The 23263-nt window shown below is 40.0% G+C and overlaps 1 protein-coding gene across 3 annotated transcripts in view; it reads left to right on the top strand.

Moving 5' to 3' along the window:
• GLIS1 (GLIS family zinc finger 1) overlaps positions 1–23263 on the top strand; it is a 211177-nt gene that overhangs the window by 82165 nt on the left and 105749 nt on the right. For all 3 annotated transcript variants that reach the window (XM_055815769.1, XM_055815770.1, XM_055815771.1), the window contains exons 3-4: positions 15507–15705; positions 21972–23073. In XM_055815769.1, coding sequence (XP_055671744.1) covers positions 15507–15705; positions 21972–23073 — 1301 coding nt within the window. The remainder of the gene's footprint in view (positions 1–15506; positions 15706–21971; positions 23074–23263) is intronic.

Here is a 23263-nt window from a genome sequence, read left to right as displayed (position 1 = left end):
CAGCCATAGTGTTTAGATGTATTCTGCAGAACTTGTGCTAAACCAAACAAGGCAAACCTAAGAAAGGCTTAATTAAAACAACAGAAATCTCACACTCATTGACTCTATTGCTGGAGCCCTTTTTGCCTGTAAACAAAAAATTCAAATGGCTGGTTTTCCCCCCTCAGTTTCTTAAGTGGTTACTGAGCTTCTGCAGTTGCTACATTCCTTAAAAAGTTGTTATTTCTTTTTTGGTCACACACTGGGAGACTCCATTGTTTTCAGTGGTGCCTATTGAGTTAGGCCCATCGACAGCAGAACTCATTCTGGGTCATTAAGTTTGGAGGCACAGTAGTATAATTTGGTGACTTTATTCTGTTTCTTAGCAGAGACTTGTATTAAAGTCATGCACACACAAAACCACAATAACCATCCTCCTCCCTTCCACCAAACTCTGAGAGCGTTGAAGGACCCAGCATGGCAGTCTCAGGTAAAACACGAACAATTTGCTGGCTCAGTGAGAGTTCCTATTCTGATGCTACAGCACAATAATAACTAAAGAAAAAAAAAATGGAGAGCTGTATTTAGGCACATATCAGGCAGAAGTAGCAAAACAGCACTGCTGTCTTATGTTATTAATGATTCCAGTACTGTACTGTTCTGGTGTTGACAATTTAACAAGGTTCCTTGGAAAAACTGTCTGTGTTTAAGAGAAGATTCACACAAACAATTCAAGGTCTGGAGAATATACTATACTGTGAGAAAATGAGGAAGACAGCCAGTTAGTCACTGAAGAAAATGTAGGAACAAAGTCTAAAGTTATCTACAGAGGGAGAAAGTACCAGGTATGTCTTGTGTTTTAATCTAGCACACAAAGGCATAATGAGACCCAGTGCCTGGGAACTGAAGTCAAACAAGTTCAAACTATATAAAATATAGCTGAGAACCATGGAACAAACTGCCACAGAAGCAATTCTCCATCATTTAAAGATTCCACTTTGAGATTTGATGTCTTCCTAAAAGATGCACTCTAGATCCAACAGCATGTGGTTAAACTAGATGCAGATATCCCACAGGAAATAAAACGCACCAAGCACACTGGCATTCTTTCAGGGTTCAGCCTGTAAACTGTGTGGTCTTTGGAAGTTACTTTCAATTCCTTTGCTATGCCTGCTATTCACGAACTCGGTCACTTCACCATAGGGTCTCCATTTCCCACTTAGAAGTAGTAGTGCTTATAGGGCACATTTCTGGCTCTTTGGTCCTGGCATTTAGGGAACCTTGCACACCTTTTAAACACACTTTACCTGCTATGGGAGCATTTCCATCTCCACAGCTTTTAATCTGGCATTTTTTCCCAGCACTAAATTCACATAGAAATGCACATTCCAGATACAAATCCTCATCCCTCATTATCAAGGTTAGCAGTGTGCCAAGGTGATGGGAAAGAGGAAAGGAATGGGATGTCTGCCCAGAGTTGTAACAAGCTCAACTTTCTGAGTCTGAGGCCCTCAAATCTGGTCTGACTAGAACAAGAAGATGATCATTCTGTCTGTGGCTCTCTGCTCAGTTTGGTTAATCAACAGTATTTACTGAGCTGCTGGCTGCAGTCTTTATATCTCTATTTGAGCACTGGAAGCTTTTATTAAATTGGAGGTGTTAGAATTTGCCCCTCCAGTGTGCATCTTTAGATACTCAGTTCTAGAAGACTTTGTAAGTCTGAGCTTGCGCCTTCTAGTTTTGTAGTACTGTTATTTCACTGCTATGGATGTGAATCCTGATTGACAACCAGACAAGAACAGAACTGGACCTGGTGACAGTATGATTGATGAATTGCTCTCAGTTTCACCGGGTCAGTTAGATCATTGTGTTAGAACGATTTCATGCCCTTCACGTATTCTTGATGGTGGGGACGGTCAACAGAAAAAGTGCTGTAAATCTGAAGTCAGCCCTACTACAGTTTTGAGAATGCCATAACACTGGGATCTGGACAGTGTGCAAGTATGTGCACTTTCCTGAGAGTTTATTTCTAGTGGTTTATGCTGCTAAGTTGAATGATGGAGTGATGGGACCTTGGTGGAGGTAACCTTTACCTCTGCATGGATGTGTTTGGTAAGTTCTATACTGAGATTTCTGGGTATTTTTCGGAGGGCAGTTTAATGCAACAGTAAGAACCAACGGGAAGACTGGGTCATACCAAAGGTTCATTAATGTCATTATGCTGTGTCTTATCCAAGAAAAAAAATAGAATAATTCAGATGAGATTTAACTACTGGGTCTAACTGCCATTGTGCTGCTTCCTTGCTGGCTCACAGTGAAGGAAGTGTGTTACCTGCTACCATCTGCAAAGAACAAGATCTGATAGTGTAAAATGTAGAGAGAAAAAAGGGTAGTATTAAGTACAGAAAAAGGTCTGCTGGAGAGGGTTCAGAAGAGAGACAGAGGGAAGAGATCAGAGCTCTGGAAAACATGATTTATGAGAAAAAAATGAAATAATCAGGGCTGTGTAACACTGGTGAGAGAAGACTGAGTGAAGAAAGCCTTCAAATACACAAAAGGTTGCTGTGGAAGGCAAGAGAATGGACTCTTCTCCATGTCCAGTTTAGACAGGACAATATGTAACGGACTTATTGTGCAAAGGCGGCTTTACTTAGACATTAAGAAAAAAATTTCTAAGTGAAGTGAAACAACTGAATAGTTTGCTGTGAATGCTGGGGAATTGCTGGAGGTTGTAAAGGACAGATTGGCCAAACATCCCCTTCAGTTTGTGAGATTGGACTATGCTGTAGGGACACAAGATAGAGTAAATCACCTTCTGAAGATTCTCAGCCCTGTTTTCTGTGATTGCATAACATGTGTATCAGAGTAAAGAGTTTCTCATGATTACAATGACACTTATGTATCTGTTTCTTCACTGGAATACTCAGCTTCATGTAATCAACTGAGATACCTTATTCTCATGGCTTCTGTGGAAAGTGAAGACTCATTTTACAGAAGGATATAGAAGGTAGCGATGATAAATGAAAGTAGAGTGTACTCCATATACCTCCTAATCCACTGCCCACTACCATCACTGAAAGATTCACAGAGGACTTTTAGCAGGTGCTAAACTTATTGTTTATTCAGTATTCATGTAAGCCAGTGCAATTCATTGAGAACACTTTCCCTTTTTGTAGCAGCCCTTGTACTCTTTAATCTTTCTGCATCATTCTATTTCTGTTTTTCTTATTCCTTGTGCCTTTACCTCTTCACAGGAGATTCCACAATAGCCTCATTCGTACCATGTCTCACAGTCTGGTGAAAAAACCCCACAGAAGAACAGGTAATGGTGAGGGTGGCATGGTTATCACCAGAATCTGACTTTCTGAAGAGATTGGTAGAGCCAAGATGTTTAGTCCTCCCAGTTCTTGTCTGAAGCTGCCCCATTTTGGATAGACACCTGAACTAGTTATATTTAATTCCTAGAGGAGAGTTTTTCTTCTTACTATGTTACATCGCATATAGATGTTTATTGCACCAATAACTCGTATGTTTGACACTGGTGATGACATTAAGGGGTATGTTTAACATTGCAGTTACAGATAACTGCTATTCTCAGACTTCTGTAAAATTAGGGAGAGGTGCACTCTGTTGCGGAGAGCCTGGAAGAGGCCTCTTCACTGGCAGTAGGCACAGAAGGGTAAATAGAATTACTCCCAAGCATAGTTCTGGTAAAATAGAAAACAACATTGCAAATCACTTGATGTTAAATATATTTCAAATCAACCCTTGAAATAATGCCAAAATCCTGGCAGAAAGAAATGTCAAACAATGAAAACGACAAATGAATAGTAGCAGGGATGGGCTGTTGCTCTTTGCAGCATATATTGGGGAAACAGTTTGACTTGAATTTTCTTTCTGGCAGTGTTAATTCTAAGCTGCAAAGAAACCATTACTGTATTAGGTATCAAGTGTTAAATGATCAAGGAGACTTGCGTAGGTGAAATGGTTGCCTGTTTGTGGTAGCAATTCATTGTAAAAAATTTTACACAAGAGCACAAAGAGGTCGATAGCAATGTAGGTAACTGTGTAAGCAGATTGGTAAGTGAGAGATCAGCAGTGAATTTAGATGGAAGTTGTGTATGTTTTAATTAAATTAATTAAAATGTATATTTTAATAAGAGAATGAAGAAACCAATGCAGGTTGCATTAGGAGAATGTGCAGTCTTCAGCAATCAAATGCCTTTTCACTGTACTTTTAATCACTCTGATACATAAAGAACCAGGAAAAAAGTCTGGAGAAAGCTTCTATAACAGCTGAGCTTGGAGCGAAGATATCAGTGATGAGGAGAGACTCATGAAGTCTATCATAGGAAGGGAACTGAGTTTGTGCTTTTTGGAGGGCCAGCAAATGGAAGCTGATGTGCAGTAGAGGTTTACTGACTCCCCTCCATTGCCTTGCCATTACATGTTGGAGCATTCCCATCACATAGCAATATGGAAAGTTCTTTCTAGATTCCCAGTGCATTTTGATTCCTATTATGAGTCATTTTCTGTCTCCTTTGACTATGAGTAGAGGTTTCCAAATATATGGATCCAAATTAGGTTCTTAAGACTAGAATAAAATAAAATAAAAAATATATATGCATCCCACCAGACATTTTCCTCCATCTAGCTTGCATTGAAAAGAACAAAATACTTTTTAATTATCAGTTTCTGCCTTTGTTTTAAAGTTTACCTTTTTTGCAAAATCCTGTGTGATTCTGGCTTTGTAGCAGTTAGTTTCTGTGGCTTTTACTGACTCGGTGACACTTACAGGCTTCTAAATCTCTGAGCCCAACATCTTGATGGAAATATTTTTTGTTGTGCCCTGTTGAGTGGTGGGTTTTTCCCTTTTTAATGTATATAGTGTACTGCTGAGCCAGGCAGACATAAAATTCCTTCTTGGGACATAGAGACATAGATGTTTATACAAGACACGTGCAAGGTGCCATATGGCAAAACCCCAGCTTTCATTCCCTGCACATCCTTGTGTTTCAGATATTTGGGAGAGCATATACCCCTGTGGAGTCTTTACATGGTCTGCTGGCTAGAACTTCCATGGAAAAGAGAGACTAAATGGACTAAGTAAAATATAGGGGACTGGAGATCTGGGAGTTTAAAAGTTCAGGGTTTAATAAGTAAATGGGAAAGCAATAACACACATGCAGTTCATAGTAGGCATGCTCTGGCTATTAGTGAATTAAATGACTTAGAGGAAAAAAACCAAAGGAATAGATTTCCTCAAACTGTGCATGTATGGAAAGAACCTGTCTTCTCAATGAAGTCATATAATTGATGATGAAAGCATGTTATAATAGGAACAATTCAAGTACCCTCATCACAAAATGTGTGAACTACTGTCTTGAAAGAGTCACTCTGGAGTTCTTTTAACCTACAGGCCCTGTCTAACTACAGGCTGCTGTGAAAACCCTGGTGGTGTCCATTTAGAACAACAAAAAAGACAAACCAAAGGGGACAAGGGCAGGTGAGTGTGTACATAACCCTAAACAGTGTAGAGTTGTCTTATACCTTACACCAATATGCACAACAGCATTTATTTTGTGGGTGTGGATTGATTCATCCTGGTTCAGCTGGTCTCTGAGAGCACAGGTTGTTGATCAGTCTCATGTGTGAGAGCAGGGAGTTTAAACCAGCGTGGTGGGTTGACCTTGGCTGGACACCAGGTGCCCACCAAGCTGCTTTATCACTCTCCTCCTCAGCAGAATGGGGGGGGGGGGAGAAAAAACTCTTGTGGGTCAAGCTAAAGGCAGTTTAATAAAGCAGTAGCTAAAGTCTCACATGTGGAAGCAAAGGAAAACAAAAGGTGTTATTCTCTACGTCCCATCAGCAGGCGATGTTTGGCCACTTCCTGGGAGCAGGGCTTCAGTATGCACAGTGGTTGCTCCAGAAGACAAACACCATAAATAATGAATGCCCCCCTTTTCTCCTCCTTTCTCTTGGCTTTTGTATCTAAGAAGACATCATATGGTATGGAAAATCCCATTGGTCACTTTGGGTCAGCTGTCCTGGCTATGTCCCCTCCCAAGATCTTGCACACCCCCAGCCTACTGGTGTGTGTGGGGGGAAGGTTGGAGAAACGTGCAGCAGTAGTCAAAGCACTTGTGTGTTACCACACCAACACTATGAGGGCTGCTGTAGGGCTCAGCCAGACCCAGTACAACCAGACAGACTGACAACAGCTTCTGTATGTTATGCATGTTGCTCACATTGAAAAATACAGTTGTCTGGTACCCAGGTAGTGTGACCACCTTCAGCTAGGGTTAGAACTTGTGCATCTCAGTAGTACAATGGATTTGGTAGAGCCAGATTTCTATGGTGTGGCAGCAGTTGTGCATCTAAGGCATCCTGGAACATGTACTGGAAGGTGAGAGACAGGTTGGAGAGGGTTAAAGATGGCAGTGGAAGAGAGAGTCTCAAACTGAGCTTAGAAATGAGAGGGAAATAGAGATGAGTGGAGAAGTGGGAAAGGAGAATGAGGTGGCTGTATTCCCGTTTCCTTTCAACATGTTTACTCATAAGGTGGCAGAGGCACCCCTATTCTCCTGTGTTTAAGAGAATCATAATGATATAACCTACTTATCACAAATATTGAGAATTAAACCTATTCCAAAAACGGTCTTCTTAAAAAAAGAAAAAGAATACATCAAATTTCATTGCATTGAGCTTATATTCTCCAAGTGCCCATTAGGAGGTTTTTAGGATTTCCATTTAATTAAAATAATGTTTGTTGAGCTTAATATTTTCCTAAAACATTTATTTTAATGTCTTTTCCCCCTGTTACTAAAAATCCAAGTAGTGAGGAAAGATAACTGACCACAAAAAAGGCCAGATGTGCTGAGAACAATATTTTTCAGATTGCCTGGCAACAGGCAAAAGGTGATTCCAAGCCGAGGAGACTCTGTAACAATGAAAGTAATGACAAGACCTGTGTTTCATCAGGCTGCAAAAGGTTTTGTACTGATTGCCACAAAAGAGGGTAATGGTCATCTTCAGTCTGCTCTCAGCTCTGTTTAGGGGCATAATTTAGAGTTCTGAGATCAAACAGGAAGCCAAGAATGTTCAGTTTCAAGTTTGAGTGTAGTGAAAGACTCCTTGTGATAGTAGACAGTTATTTTATTTCTCTGACAACTTATTCACTGTTGCCTAAAATGGTTATATTCTTTATGCATCTAGAGCCTAACTCAGAACATCAGCTAAGGCTGTGATGTCATTGAAACCTAAGCACCTGGCATGTGTTTTCCTGAATCTCAGCCATACTCACTAACTTCAAAAAGTGTTGTGAAGGTCTCAGCTGGAAGTCTAAACTACATAATATTGCAAGCCATTTTAGCAGTGAAAGATGTAGTGTGTTGTTACTGCGTTCTTCACCTGCCTGTTGGACTCCAAGATTGCCTTTAAAATATCATGAAAAAGTCAAAATATGGGAGCCATATCTATCCACAGGCTCGAAGGTGAAAAGATTACAGATCTCTAAACTACTGAAATATTTTGAAATTGTTTAAGTTAGGCCGATATAAAATTAACCATGGTTCTTTATTTAGTAATGCCAACCCTACTCATTCACTTCTAAAATACTGTGTGTAGTCTGCAAAAAGAAGTTCTACAGAACAGAAATAAAATGCAATCCAAATAACTTGTTTTAAAAATAAATTGAACATGAAATAACAAATATAGGTGTAGCCAACACTTAGGGTCCAGAATTTACTAGAAAGACACACATGGGTTATATTTATCTTTCACAAGTTTCCAAGATTGATACTTGACAGTTTATTTCACTAGCTATGTTGTTTGAGTTTACAAGAGTTTTCTTAGCCCTTCTGTCTTCACTCATACATCAGTGTAAAAGTAAAGAAATAAGTATTTCTGTTACAGGATTTTATAGCATCGTTCAAAAAAATTTGGAGGAAAGAAATCCTTCTTTTTTTATTTGAATCTTATTGAATGCTGTTGGTTTTAACCCTGATCTTTTATAGATTCATATCACCTGTATCTATTTTCAGATAGGCAGAGGGTCTGCCACTTCTGTTTTGATACAGAAATGTAGGACAATTTGGATCTTCACTTGACTCTCACTGTACAGTATGGTCTGCTCTGTAATTAAGAATCTTTTGGCTCTCACTGTGTTTTTATTAAGATACTGTACAAGCAGTATAAACAAGCGAAGCCAAGTCTGTAAAACGTGAACAGGCTGTAAATGATACAGAGATCTTGGGTGAACGTGGAATGTGGTGTGAGGTGCTTCGTTCATCTTTGAGATATGAACTCTCGAATCCAGCAGTGAAAATTTAGTGCTGCTCTTGTTAACCACTTCAGTCCTCAGTTAAGGACAAACAGCAACAAAAGGGACTCAGAGATCTCTTCTTCTGGTGCTTTGGAGAGAAAAAATTGCCTGCCTTTGCCAGTCTAAATGAACCAAATGAGCTATGGGTGACAAATGGTCATATTGAAAATCAATGTTTGACCCCACGGGCTGCCCAATGTGCTTAAAGGACTGCACAGTTATATTTGGGTTGACTTTGTTTAGTAGTCACTAGTTGTTTCCTCAACATGATGTTCAGATCCTGCATTTACTACCTGTGCATCACAGAAGACTCAGATAATTAATGGAACAAGGAAGGAATTCTGCCACCTCAGTGAACTGCTGTGGGACTGTTCATCTATAAGGGGTTTCTTGTCACCTTCTACCCCAGGAAAGAAACCTAGTGGTGCACAATATTGATAGCACACAGAGATGAAATCAAAACACAGAGAGGACTTCCAAAAATACACAGGGTAAAACTTAGCTTGTAATAAAAAGTTTTCAAAGCTTTGTGAGAGTATACATTTACATACGTGAAGAGTCATGGCTGGATAATCTGGGACCATACCATCTTTGTGTGATTTTCAAAAAATAATCTTTCATAGTCAAGCATTATTGGAAGTCTTCTGCTGAATTAGAAATTACTGCAAAGATCTCTTTAAGTGCAGAACTTCCCTCTTTCAGGTGGTAAGAAGCCCAAATGTCTAGAGGTTTGTTGTGTACCAGATAGTGCAAATGACTGCAAAGAGGTCAAGAAAAGATCTGAACATGCCCTCTTTTGGGTCTCCAGGCAAGATCTGGCAGTCCACCTTTAGGGTATCTTATGAGCTTGAAGATCTAAGTGAAAACAATGTTATGGTTCAGGAAAGTTTGCTTCAGTCTGTAATGTCATACATGGCTGATCACACCAGCCTACTAAAGTGTTTTTCCTTCTCTTAAGCTGTGTCCATAGTAGAAAAATTTAGACCCAAACTCATATCCCTTCTAATAGTGGTTCACTATTTTTTTTCTCCTTTCTCACTAAAGGAGAAACCATGTTTTTTCACAAGGTATAGGAAATCTGTCTACATGATCACACAGTTGAACTTGCCTTGTAGGAGGTATAAGAAAACTATAGTGCATGTTTTCCAGCCTATATGCTACCTTTCTGTCCCTTGAGCTTGGTGTTGCAGGGTTAAGACAAGCCTTCCCATTCACCACAGAGAATGGCATGACAGGCATAAAAACTTTGGGAAAGTTTTGATTTTGTTGTTGTTGAAAATGTTGAAAATGCTCTATGTTCATGAATCATTTTGAAGACACTGTGTTTTGAAGCATTCAGTTCATTCATTGGAGCCTTCAAGCAGGCAGCATAGTGCTGTGCATCTCTGTTGATGCTCTTAAATTACTGACCGTACAGTTGTGGCAGTCACTGCAGCCATACAGTAATGGAGATTATCCAGCACTAGTTATATGGAACAGGTTGCTAAGGTACAGTACCTTCCCTACAATACATGGCTTCACTGTGTTGGCACCTTTTGAGTTAATATTTTCTCTCAGTGGAGGGCTTCCATGCCCTCTTCCAGTGTGGATGATTTTCACTTGTTTGAGAAAATCTGGTACTGTTTGGTCTTTCACTCATCTCACGTGACTCATCCAGCTGCCAGTAACAGTGCTCCATTTCTCAATGCTGTCGTGGTAAATTTTGGATGTTGCGTCTAAACAAAACCAAGAATGGCATTTTTTTTTTTTTAAAAAAGAAGTAATTAAAGAGAATGAGGCAGTAAAAAAAAAAAAAAAAAAAAAAAAAAGGCAAATGACCTAGTTTGGTCTTCGCCGCAAAACACACAATGCTCTGGGGATATCTAACTATGTTAGGCAAATATTTCAAATCTATCTCTATTTTGAATGTGAGTCATTTCAATTATACATCATTTCAATTATTTTCTCATTGGCTTTAATTAGGTAAACTCCAAAGCAACATGTTTATTGTTGAATAATTACCCTTTTGGTAAGTTCTTGCTCTTATCTTCCTAGCCTCAATAGCCAATTTTATCAGTAAGAATGAAGCCTTCCTGAATGGTAAATGAGGTGTTCCCCAGGGAAGACAGCTGTTGTCCTTTCGCAGGGTTGTTTTAACTTTTGATCTCAGTGTTATACAGACAGGTTTCCCTTTGTGTGAGGAGATGTTCTGTTTTCCTCTAGGAGAATTTACCCCTAGCAAGAAATGTAGGGCTGACTGCAGATCCTGAGGATGTGAGCCATCCTTCCTAAGGCATATAGCCTTATCACAATCAATGGGACCAATTCTCACATGACTTAAGCTGGCATAAATCCAGAAAAAACTCCCCCAAAGTCAGTTACACCAGAATGAAAGAAGCAAGATATCCAAAATTGAACTAACTTGATTACTCATATGGAAGGAATTGCCTGATTGCAGCCTTTGCACACTACTGTATCAACCTCTTCCGTTCCCTTCATGAGCATTTAAATGTAAAGATATAAATCAAAACTGCAGGACAGAAGAAGGGAAAGACAAAAGTTACCTTGATGGATTCCACTTCCATGAGATCCTTCTGGAAACCATTCTGCTTTTATTAGATTTACTCTTTGTAAATTAGGATTAGTTTTTTATATGGATTTATGAAATAGCTATAGTTCTACTGAAAGCAGGGTGAACCCTCTGGTAGAAGGCAGGGAGTATGTGCTCTTTTCATCTGTTACTGTTAAATTACAGTATGTAGGTTAAAGGCCCCTTGATACCAGTGAAAGAAGAGATCTAGTTCCAGACATGGAAAATGCTTAAATCTTTTGTATGCCAGCCAGTGATATTAATATTGTATAAACCAGCCAGTTGTCAAAGGGCCAGATTCTGTTCTCAGGTTTTTTTCTGACTTTTTTTCCTTTCTTTCAGAGGCAATGGATTTGCTTTCACCTGTGCTTGAACGGTTGAGTGTGACTCTGGTTGTCTGTGATGAGAGACAATCTCTAGATTCTTCTTTTAGTTGCTATGAGGGGAAAAAAAAGTGAGCTGCTGGTGTTGTTCCTTGTCTGTCATTGTTCCAACTCCCATGTGGTGGGCACATTTCAGAGGGCTTTGATGCAAGTGCAACTTCACTCAAGGCACTGTTATGCAAGAAATTTTTAGCTCTTGCTAATAAATCTGTAAGGTACTTTGTGACAGCAAATGTATGGTGAATTGGCTGAAACATAATTTCATGGATTTAGCATAAGTGGTCTGTTCCTTTGCAGGGAGAAAATGTATTTTCTGATTTGACAGCTACAAGAGAAGATGATGATTTCTGACAACCCAGGGATAATGTTCATGTTATTCTAGGAAATATCCATCTTCACACAAATAGGAACTGGTGTGTGCTACAGTTGGTATTGCTGAACTTTGGTGGAAGCTTCAGGTTTCTGTGTTTTGATAATATGATAAAATTGATAAAATGCATATTTAGAAAGCCCTAATGAATTTCAGACTTGTGTCATTTGGGGAATGAAAGAAAGTGTTTTTATTATGAATCCAGTATAAATCTTAAACATTTTTAAAAAATCCACAGTATTTTGGAGGGAAGATACACCTTGAATATATTCCAGGTAACATTGCTGATGGAAAAAGTGAGGAATTGTGAACTGAGTATTGTAAGTGTGACTGATTTACTAACTTCTTGGTGGTGTGGCCTTTAAAAGTGTATAAAACTTACTTCACCAGTGTTCTACAGTGTATTTACATACCCTTTAAATGTGATTTGTCTATACAAATTAACAACCACAAGTCTAATTACAGTCTTGCTAAGGTAGATACTACCACTGAAGTGAGTTAAATTATGATGGGATGAAGCCAGAATAGGAATGGAATAAAGCCTGATGGAGCTGTGGACTCCAGAGGATATAATGATTATTTATGTCATGATTACAAGCAGGGCAGAGCCAGTTGTGGCAGACACCCACTATAAGCTGAAAGGCATCCAAAGCTATCTTCTTAAATGCCTTGGTCCAAAACCACTGAACACAACTGACTGCCCTGCACAGGCCAAAAGATGCTGTTTTTGTACAGCTTCTTACTTTCCTCAGTCATTCAGAACAATCACATAGTATCACTGAATTCAGGTCTCTGAATATAAATCTGAAATAACTAGAACATATATATTAATTACCATGAAGAAGGCTAATGGCCTATGTTGTATAGTTTAAAAACAAATTGGTTTCTCTTTAAAATCTCATGTGACATTCCTAAAAAAAAAAAGTATGTGGGCTTTTTGTTTATATAAAATAATTCTGGCCTATACTTCCTAAGACTTACTGTATGCCTTGGTATTGTGATGGAGCTGGATAGGAAAAACCCAGTCTTGTTTTTCCAATGTTAAAGATTCTGACTTCTTAAAAAAAATAAAAATCAAATAAATAAATGGTCAAGAAATGTAGTGTATCAGCCAAACACTGAAAACTTTTAACTGGAAACAGGAAATTCTATTCTGTAAATGTCACAATAATGCCTCATGAAACTTGTAATTTGGGTGTCACATGTACCCACTCTTTTCTATGGGTCTGGATGCTTGCCTGGACTACGTCTTCATCTGCTATGGTCTTTCCTAATACAATGGTGCCGTGGAGCATGACGGGCAAGCTGTGGAGCCCAGCCAGTGGAGGAGAATGGACTTTTGTGCTGTGATCCTTTTCACAAATTCTCCAGTTACCAAAGACTTTTTCTGCTTTCCCTAGTCACCTGTTTCTTCTCATTTATACTTACCAAAACTGTGAATGTGATTCTCATTGCTTTCAAAGCATTCATAGACTGTAATTATAGAGGACCACAGCAACTCAGACTCTCCCACTTGCCTTTCGTTTACTGTGGGATTAGAATCATAGAATCATTTAGGTTGGAAAAGACCTTAAGATCATTGAGTCCAACCGTAAACCTAACATTGCCAAGTCCACAAGCATTAGCAGTTGTCCAAAAGAGGAAATGGGGGTTCATGTATGTTAAGGGTACCTTTGCTCTGAGTTACTGTGCTGACTAAAATGAGCACAATATCTGACTGGAACTTTGTAAATGATGTGACAAAACGGCAGCAATTGCAAAATTTCAGGAGTACAATTTTACTTACCCTTATATAATGAAAATATAATTAATGAATACTGTCATATCTGTTTAATTATGTAATACATCTATAAAATATAGAATACCTGTATTATATAGGTATAAAGCTTAGTACAGACTGGGTGATGATTTCATTGAGAGTATAGCCCCACAGAGCAGGACTTGGGTATTGGTGAATTAAAAATTTTATATGAGCTGGCAGTGTGTGCTTGTAGCCCAGAAGGCCAACTGTGTCCTGGGCTGCATCAAAAGCAGCGTGGCCGGCAGGTCAAGGGAGGTGATTCTGCCCTTCTACTCTGCTCTCCTAAGACCCCACCTGGAGTGCTGTGTCCAGGTCCAGAGCCCCCAGTACAAGAAGGACATGGATCTGTTGGAGTGGGTCCAGAGGAGGCCACAAAAATGATCAAGGGGCTGGAGCACCTCTCCTGTGAGGAAAGACTGGGAGTGATGGGGTTATTCAGCCTGGAGAAGGCTCCAGACCTTTCTATATGTAAAGGAGGGCTTATAGGAAAGATGGATAAAAACTTTTTACTAGGGTCTGTCGTGACAAGGTAAGGGACAATGGTTTTAAACTGAAGGAAGGCAGATTTAAATTCAATATAAGGAAGAAAATTTTTCATGATGAGGGTAGCAAGAGACTGACATGGGTTGCCCAGAGAAGTTGTGGATGCCCCATCCCTGGAGGTTTTCAAGACTAGGTTGGATGGAGCTTTGAGCAACCTGATCTAGTGAAAGACGTCTCTGCCCATGGCAGGGGGATTGCACTAGCTAGTCTTTGAACATCCCTTCCAACTTAGATAATTCCATGACTCTCTATCAGTATATACCTGCAGATATATAGACAGCAAAACTATGGTGAGATGAATCATGCCTTGTGATATGTTAATAAAGGACAAACCTTGATGCTTGTGAGCATCAGTGATTTGCATGAAACTGAGCACAGGTTTTATCTTTTTTGTCACTTTGACTGCAGAATTTGTTTTCTTCCTCAGTGTGCAATACTCAGTGCCTCCGTAGAGAATGGGCTAACTACAATGCAGTCTAGTTCTATAGTACCCATCACCATGAGCATTGGGTACAAGGGTGAAGGAGTTACTTTCTGGGCTCTGTATGAAAACTACAGAAATATGCTTTCCATTAGTATCTGACACCATTACATTTTGTCTCCATGAAAAAAACAGATGAGAGGGAGTTCTAGTATTTTAGGAGCATGTTTCATATACAGTAGTGAAAATGACGGTGAATGGCTATTGTACTTTTTTAGCTAGCCTCTGAAATACCTCTCACAAATACTTTTATACATACTTATCCATGAGTATTTGACTAGTTCACTACAGGTAAAGAACTCAACTATAGTTTATGCTTTAAATGGAATTGCTAGTGTTTGACCAATGCAATCAAAATTCTCAATTCCCTCGTTGTCCTCTCTTTTTAGCTAGATTATAATTTGTGGTTATATATATATTTCTAAAGATTATTGCTATAGCTCTAGTCTGTTTTTCCAAGTCTAGTAAAATTAATATCCACTAGAGCAGTGTGTATTATTATTATTAGTATGAGCATTTTGTAATATTTTACTTGGAAAATACGGTTTAAATATATACATCAAAACAAAGTTAGTTACATTTTTTCACACTGTTGACCTGACAGTAAAGTAAAACATGCCCATCTAAAGTCATAATCACAGAGATGATTGTCTGCAAAGAAAAACTTGACTTACGTCACTGTTTTCAGAGAGCTCCTCTCCCTGAAAATAAAGGGACTCTGAAACATCCCTCTCCAAAATTCAACACAGGCAAGACTCTACTATAGAAATACACAGAAGGAAAGGAAGCTATTAGACAAGTTCTTCTGAGTTAGATTATGAAGTGTAAAATAGCCACAAAACTTAAAATGAGAAATAAACAGTCATAGTTCACAGATCCAAATTCCTTTGCAGTTAGTTTTTGGTTCCTTGTGAAACCTTGCATTTCCACTGCCACGTTGTTTACAGGAATTTTGCAAGGAGATTCAAAATGAGTATACAAAGCAATAGTCAGTGTAGAGGGTTCTTAGTCAAAGCCTTAAGGTTTTGTTGCCTTTTTTTTTTTTTTTTTTTGACAGTGAACGGTGGCTACAATCATTGTAATTTGATCTCTGAGAAGAAGAACATGATGGACATGGAGATGACAAGTAGCTCAGTACCTGTCTGCAGACAAGGTCTGTTCATCCACACAGGAAACTCACTTATGCGAGACCACCCACTCTCCTGTGAGAGACTGCTTCATGTTGGTCAGCTGAACTTGACACACTCGGATATAAGGTATCCCTGCAAGTTTTATCAGTTGATATACTTTGCTCTTCTGGAGTGCTTCTGTGTTGCAACTGCTTCCTGATAGCCTCCGTGGGTGCTACATTTATAAGAGTATTTTTGGCTTTCACTTCATCTTGGAAGTCCTTTGGATGCCGATTTAACTGCATTGCTCATTTGCAGGTTTGCATTGCACATGAGCACAGGCAACTGTCCGAGGCAGTGCCAGGAAGAGTCACTGAGTATGAAGCCGCAGCCCCCTGAATTGAAGTTTAAATACAGCTTCTCTGGGGGGGGCTCTTCCAGCATGCCCAAAAGTCAATGAGAGTTTCGCTAGGGGCTTAAGTAGGGTCACACTCGCCTCCTCTATACCTCCACCCAAATACCATGTTGTTTCCAAATTGCAGCCTGGAAGGCAGGGATGATACTTACCCTCAGACCAATGTCTCCCATATGGCAATTTGGCGTGCCACCACCAAACCTGCAGGAAGCCAATGCCACTTTTATTTCTACAGCCTTTCCTTTAATGAAGTATTCTCAATGTTCCCATACAGCCACATCCTTGGTATTTGCTTTTAAGGCCCTAATGTGAAAATTTGGTCTCTGGTTTTGATATACACACTGTAGTTGGATATGCTATGAACAGAATATCTATTTAAACATTTGCTATAAATTAATTATATGAAAACACAGAACTCCATTATTTTTTTGTTGTTGTTACAAATTTAACATTACCAGATTTTAAACAAGTACCCTAAACAGACATCCATTGTGAATAGAAGCCTGCTACGAATTAAAATCTGTCCATCTATTTTAATTACACTGATTTTTGGCAGGGGATGTAATATGGAATAATCCTGACGTTTTTGAAGAGCTGTAGAAAAGAAAAACCTCAATAATGTTGCAGCCTTTATCTTAGATACTTGGAATAATTGGCACTCTGTGCATGGAACTATCTAGCCCAAATTCCATGGTCACAACAAGAGGAAATACGGCCTATAGCTTGGTCTTGGAAATCTGACTGTTTCTGATTTTATGATACGTATTTATGTCTTGTTTCCCCTTTTTCATTTACTGGTTGGGTAAGAACATCTGTGTTTTCAGGAGGAGGAGGCACGGCAATATGACAAGCAAGTGGAAAGAGCTTTTTGTTTGTTTGTTTGTTTGTTTGAAAAGGGCATAATATCCATGCCATAAAACAAAATATTCTGCTATTGCTACAAAGATTTGTAGATGCTTTTTGCAGCTGGATATAAGTCTGCTCCTCCCTAGCTTCTTTATGGTTCAACGTGGGACTGGCAGTTATCAACCTTTTTTTATTCTGTCAGTGAAGTCAATTATGAAACAAAGATAATTAGGGAAGGAGCAAACAAAAGGAGGAAGAGAGTACTCTGCTTAGATCTTTTTGAACCTTTTTGTAAAATCTATAATGAGGAAATGATAGACACCTGCATACCAGGCATCACAGTACCCACCTTCAGAAATATGAACCCCTTCTGGCCCCCATTTGGAAGAGGATTCCCAGAACAACATAAAGGATTGTCTGCTGCATAACATGAGAAAGTAGCAGGTGATAGGCCTGATTCCCTCCCCTTTGCTTTGTAGCATGGTCTAAAGCCTTGAAGCTCTGCTGTAACTGTTTGGAAATGTTTGGAGAATATCTTGAAAGACCCTTCCATTCCTTTATGGGTTGTTTGTGTGTGTCACTGGTCATGCTCTGCTTGTACGTCCACCTGGCTAATACTTTTGTCTGCACTGGATTTGCAAGGTAAAGCCAATCCCCACCTCTGCTCTATGGACCTCATAGGCACAGTGTCTAATTTTGTCACTGTGTACTCACGAGACACAGTTACAGAGCTAAAACTTTGGCATGTGAGAAAAGGTGGACAGCATTTGGGACAATTTCTGTTCATGGAGTTTATGATGCTAAAGGTTCTTGACTTGACAAGCAAGTAACAGAAAACATGGTCTTTCCCTGAAGATCTGAAAGCAGGAGAACATAACTGAGGTGGTGGTGAATGCCACCAGGTTCCAGTGAAGTCAATGGGAGCCAAGAGTGCTCTGTGCCTCCCCAGATTTCACCCTCCATTAGAAAATAGGTGAGAGAAATAGAGCTGGAGTGGACAGACACTGGAGCGCACAGAAGTCAGGGCAAACTTTATTTGGTTGTTCTGTCTGGCTGTAATGACCAACACAGAAATAAAGGGAGGTACAAGTTCAGACAATCTCTCTGAGCTGAGCTTTGAACCACTCTGCATTTCTAGGATATGGAATGCCCAAGGAAAACCCAAACGAACCAGAGAGCACCTCCCCTAGCAATCCAAAATCTCCCTCAGGATTTGGGGTTATGATTGGCTTTGTCCTTTTTTCCCTCAGTGCACTGAAACTTGTTATCCCCTTCAGCTTCTCCTTGAATCACTTTCTCTGGGAAACTATTCTAGGGATGACTGCCTTAATCCAAGAATCACAGTCACTCTGCTTCCTGGCCCCTTTTCCCCACTCAGTTAATAGTTTTTAAGTTGTGCAACATAATTGCTGCTACATGGTATCTGTGAATGCAAAGTGTGTGGGACTGGAGTCCTAATACCTTCCTTACCACAGTTGGAGTCAACTCACAGCTACTGTTGGCCTTTTGTCAAATAATCCATTATCAGACACGACAAACCTGCCCACACTGTGCTCAGTGCTCGGCATATAAAACCCGGGGAAGACATGAGAGCAGTCAGATAGTGTTGCAAAATTTCCCTGGATGTGCAGCAGAAACAATCCCCTCCAGCTTCTTAAAACTGTCAGTTATCACTGATTGCACATTTACAGTGGCAATTGAAGGCATGTATGTTTTGTAAATAATCTGGAGATTTCAGATACAGTCGTCTTTTCCTCTGAGGGCAGTTGGGAACTGCAGTACTTCTGGCATGGTGCTACTGGCCTCGTGCTCTGGCTCCAATTACCACGTAAGGGAGTCTCTTTGGAAACACTGCCTTAGTATCCTCTGAGAAGCTGCTGTTACTCTTCAAAGTCCTCACACTCAGCTTTCATGTGCTTAAGCAGCAGTTCTGTTGCCTCTGACTGTCCATCCTTGGTTACATGGATGTTCCCTACAAAGAGAGATTTGTGGGTTGTATTCTCCTGCTGACTGCACTCCCTTCCAGGGTTGCTCATCTGGAAGCCTCTGTGAGCTGCTCATGCTGATATGCATGTCCACACAGTGCTCTGTACACTGTCCTGCTATCCTTTGTCCCTCTTGCTCTCCTCTTGGCTGTTTGTTTCATAGGTATTTCTATTTGGCTACTGTCCAGCAATTGTAAATCCTTACCCAGCACTGCCTGTGTGTACCAGGCCTGGAACCTGATCCCGTAGTCAAATGCGTATAAGAGGAGTCACCCAGCAAGTTGGATGCCAGACACCTTGTTTCCCTCTCACATCAGTTTAGTTTCTGTGCCACTCCTCTGCCCCCATCCCCTTCCCCCCCGGCCTGGAAGGAACGAGCAGGGCTTTCCCTAGAACAGTGATGGCAAAATTCTGCTGGGAATACAGGAAGTTTGCATTAATGCAACCTCGACATTAAGTACCCAAACACTCAAACACTGGGAAATTGAAAGCCAGATTCTCCCAACAGAGTTAACTAACACAGGGTATATAATGTATTTAAATATACAGTGCTACAGAGAAAAATGCAGCTCCTGGAAAAGACTTGCTTCTGACCTGCACAACCAAGCCTGTGCTTATCATTATGCAAGCAGAGCATGGATAAGACATGGCTGTGGGAATGGCAAGCATGAAGTCAGTGCCTTCATCTCATTTGCTTTTGAACCTTTCGGTTCAAAACTCCCCTCTTGTGTGTGTCTTATATTCTGCACTGCAGCATCACAGCAATACGATCCTGAGTAAGATCTTGCGCTGGAAATGCAGATCAATGTCCCTTGGAGTTTTGGGAACCTAGTATTTCTCAGGACAGGGATGTTCATATCTATCCTGCAGGTACTCTGCTCTGATTCCAGCTTGAACTCCTCACCTGGATTTCTGGCAAAATGGGAGTTTTACGTGAAGCTTAATAATATGACACCAGTTATCACAGGCTGAAATGTAAAGCTTGGTTTAGCTTTATATGATGTAAGAAGTGTGTTGTGTTTACTTTAGCCTGAGGCTTTGGGACCACTAAACTGTGATACAAACTGAATTATTTAGAAGAGTTCTCATACAGAAGAAACTAAATACTAGGAAATACTGTGCCTGGCATGGTATTCTGTAAAACCTTTCTCAGAATGAGTTCAAAACAGCACACTTTCTACTGAGCAATGAAGCTACTAGTAAGCAGGGCAGGGTTTCCCAAACATGTGCAATAAAAGGTTTTTACGTATGCTTATGACACATACTTTACAGACATATGGTTCTATAAATATTAAAAAATAATGTATGAATACTGTTTGGTTTGTTTTTTTCTTTAAATTTACCATCTGCAAAACCAGGTGCTTTAAGTTTACCCTGAGACCAACTGTGCAAACCTAAAGGGAGAAATTATAACTAATGGTTTATGGAAACCTCTAAAATTTTGCAGTGTACTCTTTTTAAATTTCTGGTGGCAAATGCAAGATCTGATTGTTCTATAGCAATGAATGGTGGGGGATTTAACTTCTCTCATGACATTAAAGTTTGGGTTTTTTTATATCAAGCCCTACTGGCTGCAAACCATTTGAGCTCTAGAAACCTGTCACTAGTGAATGCAGTGTTGCCAGTTGTGTGCCTCACACAGGTGTCATTTTTTGACAACCTTAATTTCACGAGAAATAAATCTTTTTGAGGATTTTTCTTGCTGCTTTGTTTTTTATAATTGCTAGTTCTTTGAGAGCTGTTACCAAGGAGGTGTTAGAAGCTGTCCCAGCTTCCTGTCTTAACGTTAGTGGTGGATTAATGGAAATAATAGTGATAAAATCATCTAAGTTGTAAAATAAATGTATGTTATTGAGCATTTTTATTATATAATCAGTTTAATGTATCTATGTGTCCAAAATAGCTTACATATCTGTGTTTCATGCTTTAAAATGTGTTAGATTTGTCTTAGCTGCTGTGTCACACGCAAGCTGCCAAATGGCCAGGTTTTCTTCAGCTTTTTCGGTGCTAGCATCAAAAAAGCATAAAATTCATTTAAGTGGAACATGTCAGCAAAAGAGCCATGGAGCGCCTCTCTGGAGGGTTTATTAGTTCACATACAGCTTTCTTGCACACAGATGTACTGTTTCCTTTTCTCGGTCTGGCACATCTCTGCATGATGAAGCCATAGGTTAAACCCTCCCATGCTTTAGGGATATGTAAGAAACACCCTCTGGTCCTAAGAAAAACCACACAGTTGGGTCATCCACAGTAAATGTTTATAGCTGAGATAAAATGTTTTATTTTAAGGCATAAACCAGTTGCTAACTGCTTGGAAGAAAATGTTAGGAGGAAACATTTCCTAAAGGCATTCCCAAAGGTTTTTCTGAGATGTCTGTATGGCGTTCCTTGAGGTTCTGCTTCCTGAGTGACTGGATTCAGTGCACACCAAAAAAGATTAAAAATCACTTCTGCAGAACAGTCTTTTGATTTGCAGACCCATGTAGACTTTAATACGAAAAATGGAAATGGGAATGCATAGACTGCCAGTTTAAATCTACCAGTTGTGAACTTTATTTAGTTATCTTTTGCAGACCTCTTAGAAGTAAATACTCAGCTGATCTGTTATTAACTCTGGACCACTGCTTGAAAGCGAGCTGTTCTCTCTTTGTATTCCTTTTTCCCCCACTGATCTTTTTCCCTTTTTAATTTAGTGAAGGAAGGCATCTCTCTGACATGTAAGCAAAGTTCAGCTAGCCTTTTTTGATTTGTGTGAAAAAGAATGCCAAGGCATTTTCCCAGTGTGCTCTGAGGAAAATGCCGATATTTGAATAATTAAAAAATGCCCAAAGCTCTCAAACTTCATTCTCAGCTATTGTTTTGCCCGATCTATTATGCATTGAAAACCTAGATTGTGATTGATTAACTGCCTGTAGCAGTGGAGGGAAGATTGTCTGTTCTGTGCGTAACCCAGTGTGTAAAATTAATCCTGTGTAAAATGATGCTGCCTTTACAAGGGTTGTAGAGGAAGCACTGCAGATTTTTTTGGTGTAATTGCTGTATTAGACAGGCAAAATTCAGCAGAGAGCAAGTGCTTCCATTCTCCAGGGCTTAACAAGTGTTGTGTCTTATACAAAAATCATAAATCCTGTGGTAGTTAGTGATGTTTAATGAACACTGTATTACAGGTCACCCAGGTTTCAAGACTCAGTAGATTCTGCTGCTCCATGCCTGAATGGAAGTCACCCAGCTCAGCACATTAAACAAGAATGCCCGAGTGATTATAAGGTTCTGTCTGAGACTTCCACACATAGGAGGATTACGGAGGGGATGGAGCTGAGAACCTCCAGTAGTCTGCATCCTGAAATAGACCTAATGAATAATAGCTTTACAAATTCACTTTCATCCTACTTGTTTAATAATGAACATAGCTCCTCCCTGAGCCCTTTGTCACTTGGCACCCCTCAGCACTCAGCCAGGCTACAAACAAGCAATCTGAAGAAGAGATGCATCTCTGTTGTGCCGTCTTCGGCTGAAGGAATTGATATTACAGCTATCATCCGCACATCACAGACGTCACTGGTCACCTGTGTGAATGGACTGCGAACTAATTCAGCTGGCATTTCCTCTCATCCAGTGGAGATCAGTCATCACAGTGCTCAAAAATCCTCTCGGCCCCAGTCTTGCTCTCAGCCTGGAAACCCTTGCAGTATTCCCTCCCCTCCAGCATGTCTTGTACCTGTTTCCACTGAATGTGACAGAAGTGACTGTGAGCAGATACCAATGCAGCAAGTTGAGGAGAATGGAAGCCTCAGCCTTATGATGAATGGTACTAGCATTCCTCATCAAAACACTTTGCACAGTACCCAGAAGGTGAGTTTCTTAAAACAAGAACCAGCTGATGATTATTCCTCTGCTGCTGATCTTTTCCGACATCATCAGGGGCTGCCTCCGCCTTACCATCTACACCAGCAACTAACCCAGACTCAAGGGCCACTGCCTCACTTACACGCCTCTATGTCTCCGAAGTCCCTTCAGCCCAGCGATGGGGACGATCAGGACCTCAGCAATGGCAAACAGGTCTGTCAGTGGATTGACTGCAGTGCCACTTATGACCAACAAGATGAACTGGTCAGACACATAGAAAAGACCCACATTGATCAACGGAAAGGAGAGGACTTCACTTGCTTTTGGGCAGGCTGTGTCCGCCGATATAAACCCTTCAATGCTCGTTACAAACTGCTGATTCATATGAGGGTTCATTCTGGAGAAAAACCAAACAAGTGCATGGTAAGTCTGGAATATATTTGTTTGAATAGAAACATACTGCTCTGCTCTCTTTCTTGCTCTCTTTTCAGTCTTATTCCAACATAATTGTTGTGTTTTCCTGTAACTTAGTCTGCAGCAGGCTGAAGGGGAATTGGAGAAAACCTTAATCTAGAAGGAAGTGTTTGAGTAAGAAATACTGTAGTTCTTGGAA

The sequence above is a fragment of the Falco peregrinus genome, chromosome 10 (assembly GCF_023634155.1).
Source record: "Falco peregrinus isolate bFalPer1 chromosome 10, bFalPer1.pri, whole genome shotgun sequence".
NCBI classification, from domain to species: Eukaryota; Metazoa; Chordata; class Aves; order Falconiformes; family Falconidae; genus Falco; species Falco peregrinus.
This window is presented reverse-complemented; position numbering and strand designations above follow the sequence as displayed.